This window comes from Bidens hawaiensis, unplaced genomic scaffold, assembly GCF_021521415.1.
Source record: "Bidens hawaiensis isolate Kalapana, Puna unplaced genomic scaffold, B.hawaiensis_p1.1 tig00023415_1, whole genome shotgun sequence".
NCBI lineage: Eukaryota > Viridiplantae > Streptophyta > Magnoliopsida > Asterales > Asteraceae > Bidens > Bidens hawaiensis.
In genome coordinates, this window is record NW_027493676.1 from 91724 (window position 1) to 104107 (window position 12384).

The window sequence follows — 12384 nt, forward strand, 5'->3', positions numbered from 1 at the left end:
GAAATCGTGTGCGATTGTGCATGGAAAGAACCAAAATAGTCGTTTCAGTTCCTTCAATCTAGCTTCCATTTGTTTGTACTGCCGTTCTTCCAGTGATAGAAAACCTAATATAATTTTTTTTAAATATGGCGCCTCTATATTTTTTGGGCCTAAAGCCCTTACTTGACCCAAGATACCTATTGGGCCGGCCCGGCCCTGCCCAAATGCATCCACTCACTCGCTCACAAATTCTCTTCTCTTGTCTTTCCGCAATTACAGTCATATTAACTAAGCGAATTCAAAACTTTACCGCCATTTATTCGTCGATTGTGTTTTTGCCCGAATTATAGGTGAGTTCTTCTTGAGATCGATATTAATTTGGGTTTTAATTATTTCTTAAAGAGTTTTATAGTCGTTGGATTATTATTTTCAAGAACCCTAATAAATTAAATTTCTTGGTTAATAATGTTAAGTTTATGTACAACAGTAAAAGAGTATTCAATCATGGCAGAAGATCTTTCAGTGAGTAGTAGTAACCCATCTGGAATTATCGTTCCTACACTTCAGTCAGTATTTGATCTCTTTCCCCTGTATATTAAAACTCTATAATTTCTGTTACTGTATTCAAATTATACTTTTGCACTTGTAAATTTTGTTTTCTTGATACTTATAGGAATATTGTGTCTACGGTGAATCTCGAGTGTGAATTGGACCTAAAGGCAATTGCATTACAGGCCCGCAATGCCGAATACAATCTAAAGGTATATAAAGAAATTAAGCCTTTTCTTTTTAAACCAAATATTATGTTTTCTAATCATGGAAAGTCTTTCTCTGTTGTTTGTATGTTAATTATTATTATTATTATTATTATTATTATTATTATTATTATTATTATTATTCAGCGATTCACTGCAGTTATAATGAGAATTAAAGAGCCGAAGACAACAGCTCTTGTTTTTGCTTCTGGGAGAATGGTAAGCCTCTTTTAACGTTGTACGAGTATCTTTTAGGAAAACGGAACAAATATGTTTTGACCATTTTGACCTTATTGATGCAGGTATGTACAGGAGCCAAGAGTGAACAGCAGTCCAAACTGGCCGCACGAAAGGTTATTTCAAGCCCATTACTTTGTTTCTAGTTTGTACACAATTTTATTCAATATTTGATATGAATTTTCTCAAATAACTTGTATCCGTTAGTTTTTCTAGACAAACGAAATACACAGTTTTGCTAAAAAGAATTTCTGAATTGTAGTTGTTTTAAAAAATAAAATTTTTGGTCTCATAAGGATGACTTTTGGATGATAAGTAATTGTTTAGAAATAGTTAATATACATTGTTAATAACAATTAATTGTTGAATAATGAAATTTAAATAATGTTAGTTGTTTAAAATAAATGATGAGATGGATTAAAAAGTTAATTTTAAACACCACTGATTATTACTTACCACAACATATGTTTAGTCATAGTGATTGTGAAACTCTAGTTGACCAAAGTCAACATTATATCTTCTGTACAAATGAGAATGGGCAAATAGGCCATTCCAGCTGCAAATTTTGCAAAATTCAAAACTTTGCATCTTTCATATAAATTTTACAATGGAAGTTAACCTTATTGTCTGTGCAAATTGTTGGTTCTTCAGTATGCTCGGATTATTCAAAAACTTGGATTCACAGCAAAATTTAAGGTAGCCTTATTCATATATAGTATATACTAATCTCTCATACTGCATATTTTCTCTTTTTATACATTTTATCCCAATCGATTGTTTGTTGTAGGATTTCAAGATTCAGAATATTGTTGGCTCATGTGACGTGCAATTTCCCATTAGACTCGAAGACCTTGCTTGTTCTCATGGTGCCTTTTCAACCGTGAGTTCTCAATCTTGTTTGACTTTCAGCCATTATTATAAATAGGCCGAAAAGGCCACCTCTGGAATATTATCATTATTATTATTTTCTGATATGTTATCATTTCTGTTTCTTCATATAGTATGAACCCGAATTATTCCCAGGTCTTGTTTATCGAATGAAACAACCAAAGATCGTTCTCCTGATTTTTGTTTCAGGGAAAATTATTCTCACGGGAGCGCAGGTCTGTTGACTTTTTGACCACCTTTAAGCTTTTTGTTATCAAATAGCGTTTTATTTAATTCTGTATTGACCTTTTTCAGGTCAGAGATGAAATTTACACTGCATTTGAGAAAATATATCCTGTCCTTACTGAATTCAGAAAGAACCCACAAATCCACAATGGTATATATATATGTCCTCATCATATCAACCCATTTTCTGTAATTTGACTTTATTTTGGACCAATATGTGTAATGTTATAGAAGCAATGATGCAGAAAAACACCATGGAAACATGAGATGAATAGTTCATGCCTCAAAGTATGTGACACAATGTGTTATTTTTTGGTGCAGATTCTCGAGATGTATAAAATGGTGTTTTCTGGAGCTGAAAGTCAATTTCGGTGAGCATAATTGTAAATATGGTGTTGGAGATTCAAGGCTAGTGTATCCCATTTTTTTTTTCACATTACTGAAACCAATTATGCTGCGTAAAGGTGTATAAAAATCTTTTTGGCACTACATTGATTCTTGTTAAAAAATTAAAGAATACAGTTCAGAGGTTATACCAATTTAATATTTTTGGCTATCAATTGAGTCTTGTTAACACATCTTCTGTCATTCAAGTTTTATAATTTGGGTGTTATGTATATTTCCATGCTAGAATAAAACACACCAAGTTGATTTTCATTTTGTTCTACAAAAGGTTTAATGTGTAGACCTTAAAGTTTTGTTGATTTTACCCATGAGCATATTGCACATATCATTTTCCTAATGTTTAAGCTAAATATCGTTTCCCATTCTTAGTTCGAAAGACTTGATAAGCTAGAGATTATCATATTGTTATCTAGTTTTCTTATTTGATTATGTAATTATGTTCGTAAGTTTCTTAAACTTATTTTGTTTACGTGGTTTGTTAAAATTTGTAATTTAAGTCCAATAGTTTAAACTTGTCTTTTTAGTTCACAATCTTTCATTTTTAGTTGCAATTAACTACTCTTCGTTAACACAATCTATTTCTTCTCTTAAAGTAAGGGTAGCTTAGTCTTTTTTACATCATGAACATATGAGTTAAGTGCCATTTTAGTACATGTGGTTTGGCCAACTACGCAACTTTAGTATCTATTCTTTATTTTGTGCAAATGGCTACCTCAGTTTTAAAAAACTTGCATTTTTAGTACTTGTTTTCTAACCCCGTCTATTTTTTCTGTTAAGTTAGGGATAATTTGATAACTTCGTTATTTTCTTTGTTTTTTTCTTTTCTTCTTAACGTTTATATCTTGTAAACTCGAAATTCACAAATCATAACATCAAAATCCAAATCCTAAATCCCTAAACCTTTTCTCCATATCATCATAGGGTTTGAATTTTTACGATATTTGAGGATTTAGGATTTGGATTTTGATGTTATGACTTGTGAATTTCGATTTTACAAGATATAAACGTTAAAAAGAAAAGAAAAAAACAAAGGAAATAATGAAGTTATCAAATTATCCCTAATTTAACGAAAAAAATAGACGGGGTTAGAAAAAAAGTACTAAAATTGCAAGTTTTTTAAAACCGATGTAGCAATTTGCACAAAATTAAGAATAGGTACTAAAGTTGTGTAGTTGGTCAAACCACAGGTACTAAAATGACATTTAACTCTGAACATATTAACATTTAAAAACAAACCTAAAATTAATATAAATCATGTTTATTTGAATGAAGCGGGACCCACATGCTTATCATATTCATCCCACCCCATCCCTGCCACCGGCCAATGACATTGGCCACAACTTCCGGCAACCACTTCTAGCCACCACGCTACTGACGGCCTCTAGCATTGCACTCACATCCGCAGACTTGAATCACTGACAACTGTCACAGGGTAAACCACTGCCTGGTCCCCTGACTGCCCACCAAACCATTCACGACCTCTACAAAATAAAAGCAATAAAAAATAAAATAAAAGAAGAGTAAAAAAAGAAAAGAAAAGATTAGAAATAAGAATAATAATAAAAAATCAATATACCATTTATAGCCTTAATGGGCAAAACAACTAAAAAACCGAATGTTAGGGTTTGGGGGTGGTTCCACACCTATTACTTGCAACACCCATTGGGGATGTACTACCTCACCCCATCAATTTCCATCACTAGTGATGAAATTTTAGTGGGAATGGTGGTGTGATGGTGTGATAATATTAATAAATAATAATAATAATAATTTATAGAATAATAATATTAATAAATAATAACAACAATGATAATATTAATTAATAATAATTTACATAATAAATGCCCTCAAATAATAATAAATAATTAGATCTCATATTCTCATTTTCATCTTCTTATTCTCCTTTTCTCACTTTGTAAATTCATCCCCTCAAATCCTCCTTTTTCACACCAAATTCACACATTACTTCAATTCCAGCATCATACACACAAATCCACTTCTTCCATACACCAAATTGCTTCAAATTCCGAAAATGGAGCATGCATAAACGACCAACGGTCAAAAATCTCGGGGCTCACCACGTGAAGGCCATCACGGCCACACCCCCATCACGAGTGATGGGGGACTGGCGGCGGGGTTCCAAACACCATCACGCGTGATGGGTTGTCCATAACGGACCACCCCGTCCCCCCTTATGGCTTATTCTTCTAACAATTTTTGACAACTAGTGTAAAACCTCAAATCTAGAATTTTTTTGACAACTATAACTAAGTGGGTTTTTACAATTGGATCCGAGAACCAAAGATCTCCTGGGGTAACAATGAAAATCGTAGATTTGAATTTTTTTGGTGGGTTTTTCATTTTTAATAACTTTTAGATCTGAAATTTTTTTAGAACAAAAATTGTAGATCTAGAATATTTGATGGATAGATCTGAGAACCGAGACGAAAATCAAAATGTAATTCGTTCTTGTGTCCCACGGATGGCGCCAATGAGGAAACTTGGAATAGATCCGGGTAAGATCCATGTCGACGTTCCCCGGTCTTCGATATGAACGAACCGACGCATTCATCTTCTTCTCTAGTTGCTCGAGATCTGTCATATAAAAGTGGGGGAGTGAAGGTGACTGCTAAAAGTTTCCTCTTGTTTACATACACAAAAATATGTTAGAGGCCAAAGGTCCAAGTGAAGGTCATTCAAATGAATGATTAAGGCTTCTTATATAGAAACTCCATAGCTACCATCATGAAACCCTAACCTTTATTGTGCCAGATGTAACATCACGTAAATTTCGGGCCATAAATGTCAAGTTTCAAAAGTCAAGGGAAAAAATATGTCAATTTCTAAACTCCAGGGACTAAAATGTAAATTTGGATCCCATCGCGCTACGCGATGGATCAAGAAGAGAGTCCCATCGCGTCACGCGATGGGGTGTCTGACACGCAGTGACACGTGTGCCACGTGGCACACGGTGGCAACGTCTGCTGCCACGTGTCACCACGTGGCGCGGCACCTGCCACGTGGCAGGTCTAGCGGTGATTGGCCAAGCCTATGTCGCGGTACGCGACAGGCCTCAAGGGACCCATCGCGTACCGCGATGGGATCCAAATTTAGCTATAAATAGAAGGGCCACGGGTTCTCACAACCCACACCTCAAATCACACACATTACTCTCTCACTACTCACTCTCTAAACCTCGAAAAGTGTGCCATTGATCCACCTCGATAAACGTGCCCCGAAACCTCGATATTTGTGCCATTACCCGACGAAATTCCAAACAAGAAAGAAGTGCTGTCCCAACATCACGACAATCGTCTCGAAGTTCGTGCCAAGAAGTGTTGGTGTCTCGAGAAGCGTGCCAAGAGTAGAAAAGAGCAATTGGCGTCGAAGTGTTGCTCAAGTGACTAGGGTATTTCTAAGCCAACAAAGGTAGGCATGATGCCCGACCAAAATATAATAAAATATTATAAAGGCTTAATACCCAAGTCGAAGTTATTCTTGATAAACGAAGAAACATATAACAAAGAAAATAAAGAAAAGAAAAATGAAAACATATATGTGAGTATGAATATGATTAAATCTTTGTTATAAAATATATTAATAAAGAAAAGAATACGTTTCTTAAAGAAGAAGAAACGTCGGGTTTTAAGAATAAACTAAAGATTTATAAATTACTATTAAAACTAAAGGTTTTAAAGTAAAAAGAGATTATGAATTAAAGGTTCATCGAGATAAATAAGACTAAAGGTCTTAAGCCGGATCGTGTATCCGACTAACAAAAGTTATACTCGTACTATAGGTGCGAGATAGCAAGAGAAGAACTCACGGACGGTGTTGGAAACCGATCCATATCAAAAGGTGAATACGCCCCACTTTTACAACTTGTTTTCAAACAAATCAAATGTGTTATATGTAAAACTTTACATGAGGCTACGTGTCTCTAAAAATATTGTAAATAAGAGTATGAGCCTAGCCCTCAGGCTGTAGTATACGTTTGTCTGGATCCTTACATATGTGGTATGCAGTGGGCACATTGCACCACGCCTGGTCACGACCTCCAGCCACGATGGGCCGGACCTAAGTTATGTCCGAGTGAGACTGACCATGTGTATATTTATGGTACCTAAGTTATGTCGAAACGTTGCGGTGTTTTGCTGAGGTGACCTAGTGTAGAGACTCAAATTTATAATGATGTTTGTTGTAACTTGATTATTCCTAAGCCAAGATGGGCCGAGACTTAGGTGGTCTCAAGGGGTGATTAAGTAAAGTAAATGTTTTAGCGTCAGCATATTCACCAGCATTCGTTGCTGACGTATTTTATAATATTTTGCAGGTAACCAAGATTAGAGCTTGAAAGACGAAGAGCTCAAGAATCCGATGGCTCGGATAACTTTGTGTAAATATTAAAATATGGTGGTTTTGTAAAACATATAAACAAGTAAAACTAAACGAGACTTTCGTCTCGTCTTTTGTAATATAAATATTTTAACTTTAAATCCACATGTTTATTAAAGTCTTCCGCATTAATCCGCAACTCTGATTTATTTACAAATATGGTACCAACTATTGATCACACTCCTAGGCCTAAGATGGGGGTGTGACACCAGATCCAGTTAGGGGTTACCTCCACAAAATCCCAGCCCAATGGGCCTAGTTAGTAGACAATAATAATGTAATAAACATAATACATAATGTAATAAATAAAAGGTCATACCTGGTTTAACGTACCATACACCTATAATAAGTTTTCTTAAACTCTTTTTTTGAATGGCTATCACACATTCTTTGATCCTACTGTCACACCCCGACCAAAGGCGGAACATGTCGAGGTACAACGTGATTGAACAAATACACAAGACACTATTTAAAGTGACAATATTCATTTAACTCATTTTATTTTAACAAATCGATAAACAACACTTCTCGTCTACACAAACAAACTGAATACAAGTAATAATTATATTGTTCGTTTTGCTAATATCCTAAAGGTCTTGGTAACGTTTTCCGTCAAGCACTCGAGTCAACAAAAGTCAAACCTGTAACATTTCATAAAATAAAGTTTGTCAACACAAAGGTTGGTGAGCAATTCATAAGTTTGAGCATATAAGTGTATAGTATGAAAATCCACAAAACTTGTATACAAAACAATAAATAAGAGCTATAAACTAGAATAAATAGTTATCGCTAAACAAGTTAGCGACACCTAGCTTTTGGCAATTAGTCTAGGATTTTATGACAGTTGCTAATAAGCTTACATTAGCACCACCTAACTACAAGGGGATGCCGAGTAGTCTAGGATTTATAGTTATCGTTAATAGCATACGTTAACGACACCTTGCCATTGCCAAATGGTATAGGATTTATAGTTTCACCATCCAAAAGCTGTAAACACATAGTCAAATAAGCATACAACACCAAATCGAGCAATTATTCAAGTAAGGTATACAATCACGTTTGTGGGTTGAAGATGCAAGTAATTAAAGCATTTAGTTTGATAAGTATGAAATGTCAACCCAAAACGAAAGATGGAAAAAGGGGTATGAAAGTACTCACCTCGATTAATGAACCGATAAATAAATAGATAAATAAATGAAGCTCGAACGGTAAACGAACAGATCCGACTTGAAACGATAAACACCTTAGCTAAAATAAATAATGTAATATATATTAATGAACTTGAAGCCATAATGAAACTATATTGGAAACATTGAATGAGACGGTTCGGTTGTTAATCGGGTTACCGGTTAATTTGTTAACGATTAAGGACTCACACTTAATTGATAATTAAAATAAAAATAATATTATTTTATTGAGGCTTTTAATTTGCTAAACTAATATTAAAAAGGACAAGACGGGTTTTAATCAATGGTTCGGTTTTATAAAAAATGAATTGATAATCAAGTTTATAATAATATTATTAATGATAATGATAGTAATGATAATAATAGTTTTAGAACATGTTATGAATATATATATATATATATATAGATATATAAGATAATAATGATAATAAAAATGATAATAATAATAATAACAATAATTATTATTAATAATACTAATAATATTAGTTTAAGAATAACGATCTTAGTATTAGTTAAAATGTTGTTGATAAAAATAATAATAATAATAATAAATAATATTGATAGTAAATAATGATATTATACTCGATGTCGGTTTGATTTCTAAACGAATTCATAAAATAGCTATAATGATATTATTACTAATAATTGATGATAATAATATGAAGATAATAATAAGATGATCTTTAATAATATTAATAACTTTAATATTTATAATAATGATAATAATAATAGTTTTGTTAAAAGATAATAGTAATAATAATAATATTAATAATCTTGTTAATAATAATAATAATAATAATAATAATAATGATAATACTATATCTAGTTAATAATAATAATAATAATCTTTACATATTTATGTTAATACTAATAGTAATAATAAATTATTAAGTATAACAAGAAACAATACCAAAAACCGATCTAGGATGACCCGAACCCGAGACCTCTAATTTAACAAACGTACCAACCAAACCGAACCAAAATAACTAAACTTAAGAACTTATTATATCCATTTCCCGGGTATTCATCTTTTACCCAATTCATACCAACAACGCAAACCTGATTCGTTTCAAAGTATTTGACCAAAAACATAACCGATACTACCAAGCCAATTATTAACAATCTAATTCTGACAAATCGATGTATGAAAGATTAACAATACCAAACCCCAAATTATATACCTTTTTCGTGTTCACGAGTCGTGGTTCGATATCGGGAAGCAAACGAACCGAACCCGCTGGAGACGAAGCAACAACAACCGCCGGAAAACGAAGGCTGAGAGAGAGAGAGAGCTGCGAGAGAGAGATAACACGGAGAGAGAGAGAGAGAGAGATAGAGTGAGCCGAGAGAGATAGAGAGAAAGCCGAGAGAGATAGAGAGAGAGAAAGCCGAGAGAGACAGAGAGGTAGAGAAAGAGAGAGGGAGCGACTGAGAGAGAGAGTTGCGGGACAGAGTGACCACGGCGGCCGGTTTTCCAGTCGCCGGAAAAGCGAAGGAGGGGAGGCTCGCCGGAAAACGAAGGGAGAAAGGGGAGGGTGGTGGTTGCGGTGAACAGGGGAGAGTGAGGTGGTGGTGCGGTGGAGAGGTGGTGGCCGACAGCTTCTTCGCCGGAAATCGGTTGGGGGGGGGGGGGTTGTGGCGGCTGGTGGTTATAATAAAAATAGGGTTAGAGTTTTTAATATATATATGGTATATAAATGTTACATTTTAGCCCCTCAAGTTCTAATTGTTTTACAAAAATGGTATAAAACTTAATAAAAGTTAATATAGGTTCAAAAACGGCAAAGATTACCCCTTACAACTTATAAACTAATTTTTATGTTAAATGAACAACGATTTGTACACGCCTACATGATGGGTTTGAAGTATAACTTATTAAAATAAAGCGTGAAAGAAAATCGAAATTCGAATTTGACGAATGTCACACCTACTTCGAAATCTACACGTTTGTCCACCATGAGACTGAACCTCAACCACATGGTAAATGAACAAGTCAGGTTGTGTAATATGTCATAACTAGTTCAGTTAAACCTAGTTCTTGTGAAAAAGAATCTGTACGTTACATATGGCTTAGAACAGATTAAGGCAAGCTCGCCAATAAGAATCGAAGTGATTGAACTTTTTAGAAGGTCACGCAACTTTGAAGGCGACGTTGGGCAAGGTTGCTAAACACGAGAAAGCCTATTTGGATAATTAACACGTGTTTATCCCCTTTGCCTTTGACACATTTTGTTTCTTAGTTCCGGATGCCGTGGACCTTTTGAACGGAGTTCAGAAAGTCGTGCATAGTAATGTATCGGCCCATAAGAACCGAAACTTTGTTTTTAGTAGGATTGGGTTTGCTATCCAAAAGGGGGTTGCGGCGCAGCTTGTTGTCTGCTTACCTGGCACTCCATGGTAAATCGTTCGGATGTTTTTATCGATTAATGAAAAGTGATTGAACTCTTACTAGAGGATCTCGGGTTTAACTTAAACACAAACCCTCTATTCAGTCGTCTTTATGTATGCATCGGTATAACATTTTTTCTTTGAAGTACGACGGACCTTAATTGGTGATTTAAAGATTTGGGAAGCTGCTTTATAAACGGGATATACCTATTCCTAGTCCCAACTTCTTCCAATGTTTTATGTGTCTCTAAAGCAATCCAAGGATCCTCCAATGACTATAATATCCCTATATATTCCGAGTGCTCCTTGTTTCTCTCTACAACCGACTAAAGTGTAAGATCATCGAATGTTGAGTGGGCCACAAAGGTGTTGCACAAGTTTTGCTTCAATGGACGCTACATGGGAAATTTGTCATGATCTCTTATTACGTTTTCCAGATTTCTAGTTGTAATTATTTGTTTTGTAACACACTAACACGTGTAATACATTCTTGTGGTCAAGGATTTTGTTAAGGGAGGGTAGTGATAAGTGTTAGAAAGTATAAGATTCGTTTTGTAACTTTTAAAAGTAAAAGGGATAATTGTAACACCCCAACCCGTAACAGGCTGACGTGTCACTATTATAGATATCAAATCAACGTCACAATCCAAAATACAACAAAAACAATGCAACCTATGTCATATTATTAAACCAAATGAATTAACTTTTAAAAGCTTGAAATTCATTATACTCTCTCATCACTAAATTCCCCGAATTCCAGATTACCTGAAAACAAAATAAGAAAAACAAATCAAGAAAATACGGTTGAGCCAAAAATTGCCCAGTAACGGAAAGAACAATAGTATACGTAAGGACATACGTAAGAAAATAAATATACGGACTTCAATTCAAACTCGAAACCAACTTTTTAGCGAAACATATACTTAATAAAATTCGAACGTATGATCCGACACTTGGCCAGGACATAATCAAACACATACGAAAGCATATCAGAAACATATCATAACATATACACACATCAAACCACATGACTACATATATCAAAAACTCAAAGTCAAGTGAAACAGAAACACCCACGAGCAAAAACAGAACAGACTGGTACACAGCTAGCTAGTCCATGCACCTATGAGACGGTGAGCGTGGCGTACACCCATTATTCCATCTCCACACAACAAACGCAAACTCAGAGCTAAGATCGATCTATACGCCTCTAGGAGTCAAAGTGCTACGTAAGCACTAACTAGAGACGCCGTGAAATTTTATTACGCACTGTCACGATAAGTGCATGCCGTTGACGCCCATACGACATTTCAGACATGCTCGGGTGACAGAGTACAAAAGCTAATTTCATATAACTAAACATATTAAAAAGGAAACATGCAATAAAGAGTACAAAATATATAATGTATTGCCTGCTACAAAAATATAATATAATATAACTGAACTCAAAACATAACCGAAACGTAACGAAAATCCGTACTACAAAGTAACGGATTAGAATTTATACTATGAGTGAAAGAAACCAGAAACCGTACTATGAAGTAACAAGAAACAGAATCCGTACCTTGATAGTCGATGAGCTAACAAGTAAAGTCGAGTCGGGTTAAGCCGTACTAACACCTACATTTATTAATAGGTTGAAATTAAATTTACGAATTTAATTTTGCTTGGGTTGATTTTCTCGACAACTCTCTTTTATAATTCATCGACAAATTGTTAGCTGTTTATTTTGAAAATTATAATGCCCTGCTTGGGTGCGCCCATATAATGTGTATATGTGTGAACCCTCAGGTGGGCTAAAGTGAAATTGCACTAATTTTGACGTTATTTTACTAATCTCGTGAAAATAACGTTAAAAGTGGCGGAAGGTTAATCAGGCATCATGTGGTAGCGTTGATAGCCGAAAGACAAGGGTACATGCACCA

General features: G+C 34.6%; 1 protein-coding gene across 1 annotated transcript; it reads left to right on the forward strand.

Moving 5' to 3' along the window:
• The first annotated feature begins 483 nt into the window (after positions 1-483).
• LOC143567512 (TATA-box-binding protein-like) lies at positions 484-2350 on the forward strand. The gene is made up of 9 exons (XM_077053917.1): positions 484-545; positions 653-740; positions 882-953; positions 1037-1087; positions 1623-1667; positions 1759-1851; positions 1973-2074; positions 2154-2235; positions 2316-2350. The coding sequence occupies exons 1-9, from the start codon at positions 484-486 to the stop codon at positions 2348-2350; spliced, it is 630 nt and encodes a 209-aa protein (XP_076910032.1).
• Positions 2351-12384: the final 10034 nt, after the last annotated feature.